Source organism: Carassius carassius, chromosome 11, assembly GCF_963082965.1.
Source record: "Carassius carassius chromosome 11, fCarCar2.1, whole genome shotgun sequence".
Taxonomy (NCBI): Eukaryota; Metazoa; Chordata; class Actinopteri; order Cypriniformes; family Cyprinidae; genus Carassius; species Carassius carassius.
The window spans coordinates 24,618,708-24,636,981 of record NC_081765.1 but is presented as its reverse complement, the minus strand read 5'-3'; the positions used below and the strand labels follow the sequence as shown (position 1 = coordinate 24,636,981).

The 18,274-nt window shown below is 44.1% G+C and overlaps 1 protein-coding gene and 1 long non-coding RNA gene across 5 annotated transcripts in view; one reads left to right on the top strand and one right to left on the bottom strand.

Moving 5' to 3' along the window:
- Positions 1-18,274, bottom strand: part of LOC132152507 (uncharacterized) — a 97,076-nt gene that overhangs the window by 19,776 nt on the left and 59,026 nt on the right. The window lies entirely within an intron of this gene.
- On the top strand, positions 2,210-9,324 carry LOC132152557 (uncharacterized). The gene is made up of 10 exons (XM_059561312.1): positions 2,210-2,529; positions 3,100-3,312; positions 3,433-3,572; positions 3,834-3,842; positions 3,972-4,518; positions 4,810-5,129; positions 5,250-5,431; positions 5,544-5,716; positions 6,086-6,300; positions 9,068-9,324. Exons 1-10 carry the CDS (start codon positions 2,210-2,212, stop codon positions 9,322-9,324), a joined length of 2,376 nt encoding a protein of 791 aa, XP_059417295.1.

The following is an 18,274-nucleotide window of genomic DNA, read 5'->3' as shown; positions in this document are numbered from 1 at the left end:
TGTATTTAATTTACTATGTCCATTTATCATCTTGTAAATACAATATTTAGAGTTTTATCTAATTTTGAATGAATGAATGAACAAATGAACTAATGAATGAATGAATGGATCTGATCAAATGACTTACCATATAGTGGAGTCCCACAAGGCTCAATTCTTACACCGCTCTTGTTTAGCCTGTATATGCTTCCACTAAGTCAAATAATAAGAAAGAACCAAATTGCCAGAATTTTCTTCACTTACACAAGGAAAAAACTGAAGTCATTAAATTTGGAAACAAAGATGAAGTTCAAGGTTTTTGCATACCTTGACTCTAGGGGTCTAACAGCTAAAAATCAAGTCCCGAATCTTGGTGTAACTCTGGAGACAGACCTTAGTTTCAGTAGTCATGTCAAAGCAGTAGCTAAATCAGCATACTATCATCTAAAAACATTACAATAATTAGATGTTTTGTTTTCAGACTTCGAGAAACTTGTTCATGTCTTTAATCACCAGCAGAGTAGACTATTGTAATGGTCTCCTCACCGGCCTTCCCAAGAAGACCATTAGACAGCTGCAGCTCATCCAGAACGCTGCTGCCAGAATTCTGACTAAAACCAGAAAATCTGAGCATATCACACCAGTCCTCAGGTCCTTACACTGGCTTCCAGTTAGATTTAGGATTTATTTTAAAGTACTTTTACTCATTTATAAATCACTCAGTGGCCTAGGACCTAAATACATAGCAGATATGTTCACTGAATATAAACCTAACAGACCACTCAGATCATTAGGATCGAGTCAGTTAGAAATACCAAGGGTTCACACAAAACAAGTGGAGTCTACTTTTAGTTATTATGCCGCCCGCAGTAGGAATCAGCTTCCAGAAGAGATCAGATATGCTAAAACATTAATCACATTTAAATGCAGACTCAAATCTCATTTATTCAGCTGTGCATTTATTGAGTGAGCACTGTGCAATGTCCGAACTGATTGCACTATATTTTATGTATAATCATTTTCTATTCTTTATCGTTTTAAATTCATTTTAAAACTTTTAAATCAATTTCTAAATCATTTTCAATGTTTTTAAATTCCTTGTTTTATTGTTGTGATTTATTTATTTTAATTTGTCTTTTTTATGTAAAGCACTTTGAAAAACAATGGTGTATAAAAGTGTATAAAATGTGCTAAAATTGCCTTGCATTGCCATGGAAAACCTTCATAATGCTATGAGGGGCCGTACAAGCCATAATTCATTCTGGCACTCTCACACACTTACATTTTCCTTTCACATACATATATTTCTACTCTCACACACTTACATTTTCCTTTCACATACATATATTTCTACTCTCACACACTTACATTTTCCTTTCACATACATATATTTCTACTCTCACACACTTACATTTTCCTTTCACATACATATATTTCTACCCTCACACACACCTATATTCTCCTTTCACATACATATATTTCTACTCTCACACACTTACATTTTCCTTTCACATACATATATTTCTACCCTCACACACACCTATATTCTCCTTTCACATACATATATTTCTACTCTCACACACTTACATTTTCCTTTCACATACATATATTTCTACTCTCACACACTTACATTTTCCTTTCACATACATATATTTCTACTCTCACACACCTATATTCTCCTTTCACATACATATATTTCTACTCTCACACACCTACACTTTCCTTTCACATACATATATTTCTACTCTCACACACACCTATATTCTCCTTTCACATACATATATTTCTACTCTCACACACTTACATTTTCCTTTCACATACATATATTTCTACTCTCACACACACCTATATTCTCCTTTCACATACATATATTTCTACTGTCACACACCTACATTTTCCTTTCACATACATATATTTCTACTCTCACACACACCTATATTCTCCTTTCACATACATATATTTCTACTCACACACACACACTTACATTTTCCTTTCACATACATATATTTCTACTCTCACACACTTACATACTCCTTTCACATACATATATATATATATATAGAATGTATGTATGCCTGAAGAAAATATGTGTATGTAAGAGAAGAATGTATGTATGTGTGAGAGAGAGTATAGTGGAAACGGAAGGCGTTTAGTTAAAACGGAAGGCGTTTAGTGGAAACGGAAGGCAGGTTAGGCGCGATCAGGATCACCGGGACAGTTAGCGATCAGCATGGCTGAGGTAGATGAGGCAGCCGCTGGAGCACTTCAGCAAGCTATTGGGGTTTTAAGAAATATTTTATCATCTCCTGAAACGGTTACATCTTTGGCCTCGTCCCTTGAGCGACCAAATACAGGCTCATCTGCACGTAGTACTACATACAGCACGGTGGAAAGTGAGATGAGGACACTTTTCAGGCCTGGCAGCTCAGTCGGTGCTTTGGCAGGTCAAGCTGCTAACGTTACTCAAGGCCAAACTGGAGGATTGCGGCAATCTATGCGATATCAGACTCAAAAACACTTCGGCAGCTGGAGCTCCCGGTCAAGGAAAAGGTAAGAACAACGTACATTTACAACTTAACAGTGCCGTTAAACGTAAGTTCATAGGCCAAAACTGTTTACCGTGTGTAACGTTACAGTACGCGATTACACGGCATGTAAGTTAACGTAAACAAACTACAAACTCGTAAAATGTACGTTACGTTTGCTAATCTTGCAACACACTTTGGCATAGCGGTCAATACTGTTTGATAATGTTCTCAAAACTATATCCGTAATAGAAATGATATATATATATATGTATGTGTATGTATATATATATATTGTTGTTCACTGTAGGACAACATTTTCCGCTTTCTAGTTCTGTGTTTTTGTTCCTCCATCAGCTTTAATCAGCAGTTATTTTAAAGGATGATTAGATGTACTCTGACCAGTTTTAGTGTAGTGTTAAAGGGCATTAATAATGAAATGAATGATCACCACCCACTTTATTAAAAGAGCTGTGATAGGAATATAAAAATACATATATCCTAAATGGTCATGTTTTATGGTTTGATTAACTTGATTCATGATTGCAATAATGGATAAATAAATACCAAATATAATATTGGCTTTGTTTTCTAGGGCCAAAACACAGTTCCACGATACATTCAACAAAGATGTCATCCTTCTTCCAACGCCATCAAGCAGTGTTGTTGTCAAGCATCGCATAAAGCAACAGTTACATGAACAAGGACATATATTGAATGGATTTGAATTCCAGAAATCCTGGGACCATAGGACTGTCACTGAACAAATAAGGGATGCCTTTGGAGAAAAGCTCTCTGCTAATGTGAGGTAACAACATGTACTTTATTATATTGTGACACTGGGATAATTATTCTATCATAAATTATTTAAAGGTTATGTCATTTCCATTGGTGAAAGTTGAATTAAATTTTAACCACTGTTTTACAGCATAGAGTTTCTGATGGCATGTGGCCACAAATTGATTACACCCAAACTGCGTGCTGGACAGGAGCTGGATGCGAGTCTCATACATAAAGTATATAAATCAAAAGCCCTGTACATTAGACCATCAAAGCCAATTTTGGTAGGTTACATCACATTTGAATTGACCTGCAGAGCATTGTAATAACAATAACCTTTAATTGGTGCATAATCATGCATGCAGATTAAATTTTTTACTTATCTCTGAGCTGTGTTGTATCGTTTCTTGTTATTATTTAATTTCTGCTTTGTAGCTATGAACATTTTGAGGAACTATGTAATTTGTTTTACTCAAATAGACTAGAGCAGTGTTACAATGCCTGTTAATTAAAATAAAGGAAATTGAACTAACTGAGATCTTAGAATAGAAGAGGACAGCAAAAGTAATTGTTAAAAATATAATCAGAAATCCTAGTGGTTCCAGATACTGTTCAGATTACTGTCGAAATTTAGCATACTGTATCTGAAAAAGTTTTTTTGATGTATTTCCAAGGATGATATTACAGGCTATTGCAGTGAAGAAAGCAACTGTGAGGAAAACAGTGGTTCAGCGAGGCAGCTGCGCTCCTCATCTTTAACACAAAATAGACACTCTGACAGTTTCACCAGTCTAATGGCCTCTGGCTCCCCACCGAACTGTACTCTTGAAGTTCAACCTTTTGCCTCATCACATGTGTCTGGTGCATTATTCTCTCAAACTCCTGCCTTGACCAATCAAAGAAGTAACTCACCCAACCACAGCAGCAATTCGACAAGCTATTTGTCTAGTCAACTGCCAGTGTGCTCACTGGAAATCTGCCCTTCCACCAGTCAGCCTATTACCTCATCATTTAGAGGAACTATTTCAGTTAATCCGCCTCTGGTGGATCTTACTGGCCAAAGTTTCTTAAGCTCACCCAACCAGAGCAGTAGTTTCGCATTAGCCTCTACCTCAACACACCATCAATCAGGGAACTATGATAGCTACCTTTCAGTAATGTCTGCACTCTCTGACATGTCTTCTGATGATGAGGAGTTAAACCAGGCCATACTAGCAAGCCTGCAGAGTGAAAGGTTAGTCAAAATGCAGTTGTTTTACAGTAGCCAATATCAAAGATACAGTTTTGATGTCATTGCTTATTTATATATTTTTCTGATTGTTTGATTAGTTTACAGGTCTGTATTGAATGTAGTGAAGGGGTCCCTTACCTGCTCATTTATATGCATATGATGTGCATATTGCCCATTAATATCAACAGATGTTGTGCAGATTGTTCAAAATTGTCAATGAGCTTGAACAAAACATAATACCACTCTCTTAAAAGTAGCAAGCATTGTAACTTATATTATTCTCATTTGTTTTAGACAGGCCACAGGATGTCCAGTGCCAGCGAAATATATTTTGCAAGATCTTGCAAAAAAAATCAACCATCAGAAGAAATGCAAGTTTAATATTAACCGATACACAGTCCTGGATGGAGCCATCAGAGGTTTTAAACGAGGAACATACGATCCATGTCACACTATTTCTGTCAGGTTTTCTGATGATATGGGCATACCTGAGGAGGCTGTGGACTTAGATGGACCGAGAAGAGAATTTCTAAGACTTCTAATAGAGGCTTTGCTGCAATCTTCAATGTTTGAGGGAGACGAAGATAAAATGAACTTGGCCCTTGACAGTACTGGTAATGCATTGATTATTTATTACATAAAACAATTACTATATTTTATATGATGGTACTGGTATATGTAAAATCTTTGTATGCATGCACAGTCACATATATATATAATTTCATTTTCACTAGCCATGAGAGAGGACAGGTACTTCATTGCAGGCAGAGCTATAGCAGTAAGCCTTGTACACGGCGGTCCTCCGCCAGGCTTTCTGTCCCCAACTCTGTTCTCTTCCCTTGTTGATGGCCCAGAATTGGCTAAGCCAGGTTTAGAAGATATTGCAGATAAAGACCTGCATGAAAAAATTAAAAGGGTAATATTTTTTTCTTAGTTTTACAACATGTCATGGTTTATTTGTCTATTTCTACACTAGATATTTAATTAGGGCACTTTAAACTGTTGTTGTTTATTACATCTATTGGTAGATCACTGAGAGTAAATCATTTGAAGAGCTGCTAGCATCAACTGAGCCACTTGAGGAGTATTTGGCCACTGCTGGCTGCCTGAGGCCGCTGCGGAGGATGAAAGACAAGAATCAGCTTGTAGATGACATCCTGATGTTCCAAGTGATACACAGAGTGCGTGGTCCTTTTGAGAGGTATCCTCAGTTTTTTGATTCTACAATAAGGATCTGAAATCCATGCAAACTGTGTTCAAGGTTTTCTATGGACCATTTCTGTTGAAGTATTTAATGTCCTATACTATGCACACGAATTAGCAAAGTGTTCATGGGTGTCACTAGAAAATATGAATTTGACATGCATACTTTACTGTTGTAACTAACCTGAAGTACAGTAGATAGCATAGTTTAATAGGGTTATAGGTTATTATAGGGTTATGGGGTTTATAGTTATAATTCATATATGCCACATGAAGACATAAAAGACACACACAATTTTTTTTGTTGAAACTTAAGTAACCAATCAAAACACTTTTACTGAATCAACTTTAACTGATTTTTACTAAGATTTCGGGATGGACTGAAAACACTTGGTGTGCTGGACAAAATACAAGCTCACCCAGAGAGTTTTCGCCCCCTTCTATGCTGGTCTCCTACAACCCTCACAGCTGATCTGGTTGATAACCTCTTTACCATTCGCCTATCTCCAGTTGGCAGCAATAGAAGGCATACTGAAGAAGTTGTTGTTCCTTTCTGGAGAGACTACCTTACAGATGCAGAAGGTAAAAGTTTTAAGCATTTCATGCATACACTGAAATATCTTCTCACTTGAAATTGATAGTGCACTGCATCTTGTCATTTGTAAATCAGTTAAAGGCCCCCTGTGATGAAAATCAATCATAAATGTTGTTTATGTCTGTCTGATGTTTTTAATTTGCTTTAAGACAAACCATGTGCAAATTTAGTATTCTATCTTTAAAACTGCAGTGATTTAAAGACAGTTTTAATACACGGTTTGAGATTGTGATGCCATTGTACAGTCGTGGCCAAAAGTTTTGAGAATTACATAAATATTGGAAATTGGAAAAGTTACTGCTTAAGTTTTTATAATAGCAATTTGCATATACTCCAGAATGTTATGAAGAGTGATCAAATGAATTGCATAGTCCTTCTTTGCCATGAAAATGAACTTAATCCCAAAAAAACCTTTCCACTGCATTTCATTGCTGTCATTAAAGGACCTGCTGAGATCATTTCAGTAATCGTCTTGTTAACTCAGGTGAGAATGTTGACGAGCACAAGGCTGGAGATCATTATGTCAGGCTGATTGGGTTAGAATGGCAGACTTGACATGTTACAAGGAGGGTGATGCTTGAAATCATTGTTCTTCCATTGTTAACCATGGTGACCTGCAAAGAAACGCGTGCAGCCATCATTGCGTTGCATAAAAATGGCTTCACAGGCAAGGATATTGTAGCTACTAAGATTGCACCTAAATCATCAATTTATAGGATCATCAAGAACTTCAAGGAAAGAGGTTCAATTCTTGTAAAGAAGGTTTCAGGGCATCCAAGAGGATTCTCCTAAAGAGGATTCAGCTGCGGGATCGGAGTGCCACCAGTGCAGAGCTTGCCCAGGAATGGCAGCAGGCAGGTGTGAGCGCATCTGCACGCACAGTGAGGCCAAGACTTTTGGAAGATGGTCTGGTGTCAAGAAGGGCAGCAAAGAAGCCACTTCTCTCCAAAAAAACAATAGGGACAGATTAATCTTCTGCAGAAAAGTATAGTGAATGGACTGCTGAGGACTGGGGCAAAGTCATATTCTCAGGTGAAGCCCTTTTCCGATTGTTTGGGGCATCTGGAAAAAGGCTTGTCCGGAGAAGAGAAGGTGAGCGCTACCATCAGTCCTGTGTCATGCCAACAGTAAAGCATCCTGACACCATTCATGTGTGGGGTTGCTTCTCATCCAAGGGAGTGGGCTCACTCACAATTCTGCCCAAAAACACAGCCATGAATAAAGAATGGTACCAAAACACCTTCCAACAGCAACTTCTTCCAACAATCCAATTGGTGAAAAACAATGCCTTTTCCAGCACGATGGAGCACCGTGCCATAAGGCAAAAGTGATAACTAAGTGGCTCGGGGACCAGAATGTTGAAATTTTGGGTCCATGGCCTGGAAACTCCCCAGATCTTAATCCCATTAAGAACTTGGGGTCAATCTTCAAGAGGCGGGTGGATAAACAAAAACCCACTAATTCTGACAAACTCCAAGAAGTTATTATGAAAGAATGGCTTGCTATCAGTCAGGATTTGGCCCAGAAGTTGATTGAGAGCATGCCCAGTCGAATTGCAGAGGTCCTGAAAAAGAAGGGCCAACACTGCAAATACTGACTCTTTGCATAAATGTCATGTAATTGTCGATAAAAGCCTTTGAAACGTATGAAGTACTTGTAATTATTTTTCAGTACATCACAGAAACAACTGAAACAAAGATCTAAAAGCAGTTTAGCAGCAAACGTTTTGAAAACTAATATTTATGTAATTCTCAAAACTTTGGCCACGACTGTACAGCGTTGACCTAAGTTGACCGAGTGGATCTCTGAACTGTAATGAGCAAATGCAGGCTGGGCTAATTTTAATATTTAATGATCTGCGTATATTAAAGGGTTAGTTCACTGAAAAATGAAAATTATGTCATTAATGACTCACCCTCATGTCGTTCCAAACCTGTAAGACCTCCGTTCATCTTCAAAACACAGTTTAAGATATTTTAGATTTAGTCCGAGAGCTTTCTGTCCCTACATTGAAAATGTATGTACGGTATACTGTCCATGACCAGAAAGGTAATAAAAACATCATCAAAGTAGTCCATGTGACATCAAAGGGTCAGTTAGAATTTGTTGAAGCATCGAAAATACATTTTGGTTCAAAAATAACAAAAATCACAACTTTATTCAGCATTGTCTTCTCTTCCGGGTCTGTTGTGAGTGTGACTGCTGTGACAATTGACGTACGATGCTGCTGATGTTATCTTTGTTATTGGGCGCACCAGAAAACATTTCAGCAGCGTCGTACGTCAACAGTGCCACTGCAGGGTCGGGAACGCGCTCACAACAGACCCGGAAGAGAAGACAATGCTGAATAAAGTCGTCATTTTTGGACCAAAATGTATTTTCGATGCTTCAACAAATTCTAACGGACCCTCTGATGTCACATGGATTACTTTGATGATGTTTTTATTACCTTTCTGGACATGGACCGCATACCGTACATACATTTTCAATGGAGGGACAGAACGCTCTCGGACTAAATCTAAAATATCTTAAAATGTGTTCCGAAGATGAACGGAGGTCTTACGGGTTTGGAACAACATGAGGGTGAGTCATTAATGACAGAATTTTCATTTTTCGGTGAACTAACCCTTTAAATAGAGCAAAGGTGAGTTTCAAGGGATAAAATTGACTACATGCAAGGGACTAAGATTACTGATGCATGTAGGTTTTTTTTTTTGTTTTAAATCTGAATTTCTGATGTTGTTTTTTCTCTAGATCAAGAAGGAACACAGAAGCTGGAAACAATTCTTGCCTTTGCCACTGGAGCCAATACTGTTCCACCAATTGGCTTCTTTCCACAACCTTCAGTTGAATTTCTTCACCGAGAGCATGATGCAGAAAGCACCTCTAAACTGCCTATTGCAAACACCTGCATCAATTGTTTAAAATTACCACTGCACACCACCTACAGAGACTTTCAGGAAAACATGGACTTTGCATTGGGAAATACCCATGGTTTTGGCATAAAATAATTAAAGGGTTAGTTCACCCAAAAATGAAAATTCTGTCATTAATGACTCACCCTCATGTTGTTCCAAACCCGTAAGACCTCCGTTCATCTTCGGAACACAGTTTAAGATATTTTAGATTTAGTCCGAGAGCTTTCTGACCGTCCATTGAAAATGTATGTACGGTATACTGTCCATGTCCAGAAAGGTAATAAAAACATCATCAAAGTACCTTTCTGGACATGGACAGTATACCATACATACATTTTCAATGGAGGGACAGAAAGCTCTCGGACTAAATCTAAAATATCTTAAAGTGTGTTCTGAAGATGAATGAAGGTCTTACAGGTTTGGAATGACATGAGGGCGAGTCATTAATGACAGAATTTTCATTTTTGGGTGAACTAACCCTTTAATGGACAGACCTCCGTCTCAGTATTATGTTTAAAGATCAAGTTCATACAGATAAATGTCAGCATTTTAAATGATTTCAAAACAGTTCTTGACTCATGTTTCGAGGGTGAATATTGCACTTCGTTGAAAAATATATTTTTTCGAAAAATGAAAAGTTAAAGTTTAATGTTGCCAGTAATTTTGACAACTAACAATTTACAGGAGCATATTTTCAATAAGTTCACAGATGACATTGTTTCACTGTTGTTCACCATGTCTCTTGATCAACTTTTGATGTTTTACTTTTCTACCATTTTGCTTTGCATTTCAGTAATTTTGTTTTGGAGCTTGATATTTTTGACTGCATGCATGTGACCATTTTGCATGGATAATTCATGCACCAACGAACACAGGTTTTATTTTTGCTATGAAAGTCTGGCTACCTTTTACTGTGCAATTATGCTAAATTGACTCACAAAAAAACTAATCTCATTAACTATTGGTAAGATGCACTGGGCATTGTTTTCTATAAACAATCTGCACACTGGCATTATTTTGTTGACAGTAATGCAGCATTTTACTTTTTTTCTTTTTTTTTTATATATGTGCAATGCATGTCTCCTGCAGATTATACTGTTGTAATATGAATGTTGATGTTGTTAGTTATCCTGTTTAACAAAGGACATCAAATGAATTTGCTCCACAGCCAAACACGTTAATAAAATGGTTTAACAGTTTCATTACTTTTTATCAGTTTTTTTTTTTTTTAGAACTTATACAGACACATGGATGTAAAATGTTAACATAGAGCTTTAAGCTCACAGAATCACATTGATAAAGGTCTCATCCCATATAGAAAAAAACAAACTATAAACCTAAAGCTATTACAATAAGTGTTTTAAACTTAAACTTTTAAACATCACAGAGCATGGCAATGTGTTAGCTTTTCTGTGCATTACACAACTACGGCAAGTAAATATTATTTTGTTTAATGTGCTCAGTCTATTTATCAAATCAAAAATATCTGTAGAGAGGGGTTTTTGGTTCCCTTTTTTGTAAATTATTTTAGGAATGCCTTACTTCTAGAAATTGCACAAGGTTGCAAAACAAATCTATACCATGATTTCCATCATCTACAAATGGATCAAATGTCTGCTGAAGTGTATGAATTGTTGTGTCACTGAGGGTAATGTTAATTGATGGAACAACAACGTTATTATTTGTCTGTAAGTCTGAGAGTGATGTGTTGTCATCATTACCAAAACGTACTCGGTTACTAAACGTAACCTCGGTTCTCTCTAGAAGAGCGAACGAGTACTGCGTCTTAGCTAAGACGCTACGGGAAAAGTCTCTTTTCACGAAATACTGAAGCAAAAAATTATCCTTAATTTTGTATTTTTGTAAAGCGCATTTGCAGCAGTACACAGCCATAGGCGAGACGGCTCGCTCGCTCACTGGCTTGTTCTGCGGCAACTGCACAGCCTATCGAGCGCAGGCTGATGCAACATCAGACCAATAAGGGCGCTTCGCGCCCTTCTTGCCACTTCCCGCCGAAACGGGTGTGGCCCAACCTATAAAAGGAGCTCGAAAAGGCTGACTCACCTGATTTATTTCATCGCCGAAGCGAACCAGAGTGAATCGTACGCACGGCAGAGAACGCAGTACTCGTTCGCTCTTCTAGAGAGAACCGAGGTTACGTTTAGTAACCGAGTACGTTCTCTTACGAGAGCTCTCTCGTACTGCGTCTTAGCTAAGACGCTACGGGAACCCGATGTAAAACGCCGTGCGCGCAGGGATCACACACCGATAAACCTGAAGCAACGCCCAGGATATACAGTGCACAGTCACCTGAGGGACTCACAGAGAGTCCGGGACAGAAAAAGGGGGAAAAAACCCTCCGTCCCATACCTAGCAGCATCCGTAGATGCGGCAATATGACATCACACAGCCGAGGCAAGGCCTGACCAATGTGGCAATGCGGGTCTTACGCAATACTGCCCATATAACAGTCGGCAGCGTCTAGCGCTCATGAATTCAGAATTCCCCTCAGGGCCCTGATTCTTCTATACCGACAGCAGCCTTGCTTGCAAGGCGGGAACCTCCAGGTTATAGAACCTGATAAATGTAGACGGCGAGGCCCAACCCGCCGCCATACATATATCCTGCAAGGAGATCCCAGTAGACCACGCCCACGATGAGGCGACGCCTCTTGTGGAGTGTGCTCTGACGCCCAACGGGCACTGAAGGCCCCTGGAAGCGTAAGCTAACGCTATGGCGTCAACTATCCATCTGGATAGAGTCTGTCTCGAAACAGCCATTCCTTTGGAACGTCCACCGAATGAGACAAATAGCTGCTCCGTCTGCCTAAAGGCAGCAGAGCGAGACACATAAGCTCTTAAAACCCTGACAGGGCAAAGAAGACTCGAGTCTCCATCCTCCCCTGACACCGGCAGGGCGGACAGGGCAATAACCTGAGCCCGAAACGGTGTGTTGAGGGATTTCGGCACATAACCGTGCCTAGGTTTGAGTATGACCCTTGAGTCATTGGGCCCAAACTCCAAGCACGACTGGCTCACCGAGAGCGCGTGCAAATCACCCACACGCTTCACAGAAGCGAGAGCCAACAAGAATACTGTCTTGAACGACAGATGCTGAAGGCTAACCGATTGGATAGGCTCAAAAGGGGGACCCTTCAAGGCCTCCAAAACCGCCGCGAGGTCCCACATAGGGACTGACGGAGGCCTGGGAGGATTCAGCCTCCTAGCTCCTCTGAGGAACCGGATGACTAAATCGTTCCTTCCTATTGACTGACCGGACGCCGTTTCAGAAAACGCCGCGATGGCCGCCACATAAACTTTGAGCGTGGATGGGGCTCTGCCCTTATCCAACAGCTCCTGTAGGAAGGAGAGGACCTCCGTCACCTCACAACTAAGGGGTGAATAACCTCGAGCTGTGCACCAGCTGGAGAACACCGACCACTTCGAGGCATACAGACGTCGTGTCGACGGAGCTCTAGCCTGAGTGATGGTATTTAGCACTCCCACTGCGAGATCAGCGGGTAACCGTTGAGTGCCCATACATGGAGGGACCACAACTCCGGTTGAGGGTGCCAAATCGAGCCCCTGGCCTGCGAGAGGAGATCTCTCCTCAACGGTACCGGCCATGGGGCGACATCCGCTAATTGCATCAAATCTGGGAACCATGGTTGGTTCTTCCAAAGAGGTGCCACAAGCAGTATTAAACATCTCGTTTCTCTCACCCGTTCTATCACCTGCGGAAGGAGGGAGACGGGAGGGAACGCATAAAGCGGGCAGCACGGCCATTTCCGTGACAGCGCGCTTTCGTTCTTGGAAAAGAATGCGGGGCAGTGAGCGTTTTCGTGGGACGCAAAGAGGTCCACCTCCGCCTTGCCAAATCTCTCCCACAACAGCCGAACTGTTTGCGGGTGTAGAGACCATTCGCCCGTAGGGACATTGCCTCTGGACAGCCTGTCTGGACCCAGATTCTGCAGTCCAGGCACATGCACCGCTCTCAGCGAGCGCACGTTGCGCTGAGCCCAAATCAGGAGGCGTTCCGTCAGCCTGTACAGGTTTCGGGACCCGAGACCGCCCTGGCGATTTATGTAGGACACCACGGACATGTTGTCCGAACGGACTACGACGTGGTGATCCTTGATATGGGGACAAAAGCGCGTCAGCGCATTCTCCACTGCCAGCATTTCCAGGCAGTTGATATGATGGAGCTTTTCCCGTTCTGACCATAGGCCAAAGGACGGTCTGCCTTCGAGCAGCGCTCCCCATCCCGAAGTGGAGGCGTCCGTCGACACCATTTTCACACTCGGGGAAGTCCCCAGGCTTACACCTGATCGGTACCAGCCGTTCGCTGTCCAAGGTGCTAGAGCCGCAACGCAGCTCTGATCGACCTTGAAATGCAGCCGGCCAGACGCCCACGCTCTGCGCGGCACCCGAGCCTTCAGCCAGAACTGCAGGGGGCGCATGCGGAGCAGGCCCAGCCGCAGAACCGGAGATGCTGAGGCCATGAGACCCAGCATCCTTTGACAGTGTTTGAGCGACACAGTCGCGCCGCAGCGGAAAGAACTCGCTGCGCGCTGAATGCCCATCGTGCGCTGTGGTGACAGTCGCGCCGTCATGGAACACGAGTCCAGAACTATACCCAGAAACAGGATCGTCTGACTGGGGTTCAGCGAACTCTTCGCCCAATTGACACTGAGGCCGAGCTTCTCGAGGTGATCGAGTAAAACAGCCCTGTGGTTCACGAGCTCCGCTCGTGATTGGGCCAGAACTAGCCAGTCGTCCAAATAATTCAGCACTCGTATGCCTCTGAGTCTGAGAGGAGCGAGCGCTGCATCCATGCACCTCGTAAACGTACGAGGAGCTACGGACAAGCCGAATGGCAGGACTGCAAACTGGTATGCCTGGCCCTCGAAGGCGAATCTCAAAAACCGCCTGTGGTTTGACGCTATCTGTATTTGAAAATACGCGTCCTTCAGATCTATTGACATAAACCAGTCCCCTCCGCGAATCTGCGCGAGGAGCTTCCTGGTCGTGAGCATTTTGAAACTGCGTTTCATCAATGCCTTGTTCAGCTGCCTTAGATCCAGTATGGGCCTGAGACCCCCGTCTCTCTTGGGCACCAGAAAGTATCTGCTGTACAGCCCCCCCTCGCTTTGAGCTTGAGACACAGGCTCTACAGCCCCTTTGCTCAACAGTTTCGATATTTCGGCCCGAAGTATGTGTGCTACTTCTGTTTTGACCGTAGTTTCGACGCGCGCTGAGAAGCGCGGTGGGCGTCGAGAAAACTGTAGCGAGTAGCCTCTCTTTATAATGCCTAGCACCCAATCCGAAACCCCTGGAAGCGCTGACCATGCATTCGCATGAATGGCTAAGGGCTGGATGTGACACGCGCTCCGTTGACTGGGCAACGGCGGCGCTCGAGTGTGCTGCGCATCTGAGGCGGGGAGCGCGCTGATCACAGCGGGCAGATCGCTCATCCTCGACCCCGTTCCGGCGCTTAACCGACTGGAGGGAGGCTGAGCGGGTCCCGTGGGACTCAATATATCTGCGAGTAACCGTGGGTTGCATGTGTGCACTTTTACCACTTCCAACTCGCCGTCTGCCTGTGCAGAATGTACGTGCACGGGCCTCGTTTTTACAGAAGCCCCGCGCCGTAAGTGACATAGTGTATGTGGGCACTGGGAAGTGGGCACGTTTACTATGCGGCGCGCTCGACCGATCTGTGTCGATCTTATGTGCGCCCGCCCTGTGTGCAGGGCTGTGCTTACATGTGGGGATGGGCACTGGGTAGTGGGCATCGTCACTGCATTTAAAGCACCATCGGCCGTGGCCGGACGAGCGTGCACGGGTTTCGTTTTTACAGAAACCGCATGACGCGTGTGACATAGTAATTGTGGGCACTGAGGGGTGGGCACGTTTACTATGTAGTGTGCGCGACCGACTTGAGTCGACATTATGAGCGCAGGCCCTGTGTGTAGGGCTGTGCTTACATGTGGAGATGGGCACTGAGGAGTGGGCATCGTCACAACATTTATAGCACCATCGGCCGTGGCCGGGACACCAGAAAAAACGCTGTTTTTGTGAAACATCTGGGTAGCCGTGATAACGGCTTTTGTGTGCAGGCAAGCGGGCACTCGTGCAGGCTTGCTCATTGCAGAAAACACTGAGGCAGTCGCAACTCTTGGAACTGCAACAGCGGCGCGCTTGGGTGAGAGCTCGGCCGCAGCGGAACTCGAACACCGGCGCTTTCCCAGCAGTGCTAGGATGCTTTCGGGGCTTCTGGCTTCACCGCAATCCTCTGCCGCGGCTCCCGCGGCGCGGGGCGACGGCTCGAAGAGCGAGAACGGGGTCCCGAGCTGCGTTGCTGACGCTGTCGTGATGGCGCAGCAGGAGGCGGTGGGCGTGACTGAGAGCTCTGTGGGGCCGGTCTAGAGCGGCTAGCTGCAGAACTGGAGCGCTTCGGCAAGAAGTGCTTGAACGCCTGTGAAGCTTTCTGGTCCTCGGCGAATCTCTCCACAAACTCGTTGACGGAAGATCCAAAGAGGCCGGTAGGAGTTAGCGGAGCGTCAAGAAACGCAGCGCGCTCAGACTCCTTGATGTCAGAAAGCGTCAGCCACAAATGCCTCTCAGCCACCGTAGCGGAAGCCATAACCCGTCCCATGGCCTGTGCAGCGGACTTAGCAGCGCGGAGGGAGAGATCCGAAGCACTCCTCAGATCCGCGAGACAGTTCGCTTCAGGTCCCATCTCATCCAGCTTGCGGAGAAGATCGCCCTGGAAAATCTGTAGCGTCGCCATGGTGTGTAACGCAGACGCAGCCTGCCCAGCAGCAGAGAATATCCGTGTGAGCAGCGATGACGTCATGCGGCAGGCTTTGAATGGCAACGCCGCCTTAGTCCGCCGTCCAGCAGAGGGCGGGCAAAGGTGCGCTGCTATAGCCTGTTCCACCGGCGGAAGTGACAGGTAGCCTCTGTTCTTAGCACCGTCCAGTGTGGAGAATGCTGGCGAAACAGATGAGCGGATTCTCGCCGAGAATGGAGCGTCCCAAGCCTTCGCCACTTCTTCGTGAAGCTCAGGAAGAAAAGGGGCGTGTTTTGAGCTTGAGGAAGAGCGCTCATCCGGAAGATAGCTACCATCCAGCCGGGAACGTGAAGGGGGCGCTGGTGCAGACCACTCGAGGCCGAGGCTCGCCGCGGCCAACGAGAGTACACGCATCAGCTCCTTATCGATATCCCCCCGTCTGCTGGGCCTCTGAGCAGCTGGCGCGAGATCCACGGAGCTCGTCCAACCCTCACTGCCCGAAGCCAGCAGAGAGCACGTGTCTTCTTCCTCCGACGCGGGCCTGAGATCCACTTCCTCCGATGACGCGTCGGCAAGCAGCGGACACTGAGCATCGGGAAGCGATGCAGGGGAGACCGGCGAAGCGGAGGGAACCGGCGAGCTCGGCCGAGCTGGAGGCGGTTCTGGTAGGCGCTGCGAGCGGCGCTTCTTACGGCGCTGCGGCGCAGCGGATGATGCAGGCTTCGAGAAGTATGCCAGGCGAGTCCTCAGAGTCACCATAGGCATCAGCTCGCAATGAGGACATCCTCCATCAGCGAGCGCGAGCGCTGCATGGTCTTCACCCAGACAGGAGACGCAGATGACATGACGATCTCCTTCGCTGAGCGGGGTTCTGCACGAGCCGCACGAAGGCATCTTTAAAAAGACGCAGCTCTTTTGTGAACGTGCGTCGCAGGGCGAACACACACACAGATTATGACAGAACAAGGATTATAAAGGATATGGGCGCCGGATAGCGCAGCAGGAACGGCAGTGGAAGGCGGCGGTGCCAGCGGCTTCAGGATGGCTCGTCCTGCTGATGTGCTCTTCCAGACGGCGCTTGCTTCCTCGTGATCCAGCGATGCGTGAGCTTCGCTGAAGAGATGAAAAATCAGGTGAGTCAGCCTTTTCGAGCTCCTTTTATAGGTTGGGCCACACCCGTTTCGGCGGGAAGTGGCAAGAAGGGCGCGAAGCGCCCTTATTGGTCTGATGTTGCATCAGCCTGCGCTCGATAGGCTGTGCAGTTGCCGCAGAACAAGCCAGTGAGCGAGCGAGCCGTCTCGCCTATGGCTGTGTACTGCTGCAAATGCGCTTTACAAAAATACAAAATTAAGGATAATTTTTTGCTTCAGTATTTCGTGAAAAGAGACTTTTCCCGTAGCGTCTTAGCTAAGACGCAGTACGAGAGAGCTCTCGTAAGAGAACCACTGCCTGTGTCATAAATACCATTCATACCTGGGTTATGAATTCCTGCATTGCTGACTATGCCCCTTTGCCACAGCTGAAGAGGGGTTTGCCCCCCTTGTGTTGATAGACCATGGTTATTCCACTGGTTCTGAAATTCAGTGGCACTTCTTTGAATTCGTGGTAAATATATATAATGAAGACAAAATAAATGGAGCTCATTAAGTGAATCTAACACACCATGCTCCTCCATAAAGTTGAAAAGATTAACAAACTGAAACGACACTACTCGATTTAGCTCAGCCCATAACCTCTCAATTCTTTGATTATGCACAGACCTGCCAGTAATTACACTATGTCTGTTTAATCCTCTCCTGTAAAGCATGAAACGGGCAACACCAGTGTTTTCAAGTCCATGATCACTCCTCACCCTAGATGGCATTCCAAAGTTCTGAACACCAGTAATGAATAGTGATAAAACACTAGAGGCTCTGTTGTTGTCTAGACAAGCGAGGTAGATAATGGTACGACTGAAACCATCCACACAGCCATGGAACACCATCCTCCATCTCACAAGTTTGTGGTTTCCGTCTATGTGCCTAAGAGAATTGAATCCAGAGTAAATTATGTGTGGTAAAAGTATAGTAAGGTCAAGGCAACGCATCAATAATTTAGACATTAAATGGCTTTTGGTACTTGGTCCATATTGTTGTAGACTTCAAATTTGGAAGGTAGCACAGTTCTAATCAAGTGGTTTTATCTCCCATTTTGAGAACAAATAATTTAAAAGCACAGTATGTGATTTCTTTGATATGATGTTGAGATT

Coding starts and splice junctions, on each gene's coding strand:
- LOC132152557 (XM_059561312.1), top strand. CDS start 2,210: ATGGCTGAGGTAGATGAGGCAGCCGCTGGAGCACTTCAGCAAGCTATT. Junction 2,530..3,099: donor AGCTCCCGGTCAAGGAAAAG/GTAAGAACAACG, acceptor TTTGTTTTCTAG/GGCCAAAACACAGTTCCACG. Junction 3,313..3,432: donor AAGCTCTCTGCTAATGTGAG/GTAACAACATGT, acceptor ACTGTTTTACAG/CATAGAGTTTCTGATGGCAT.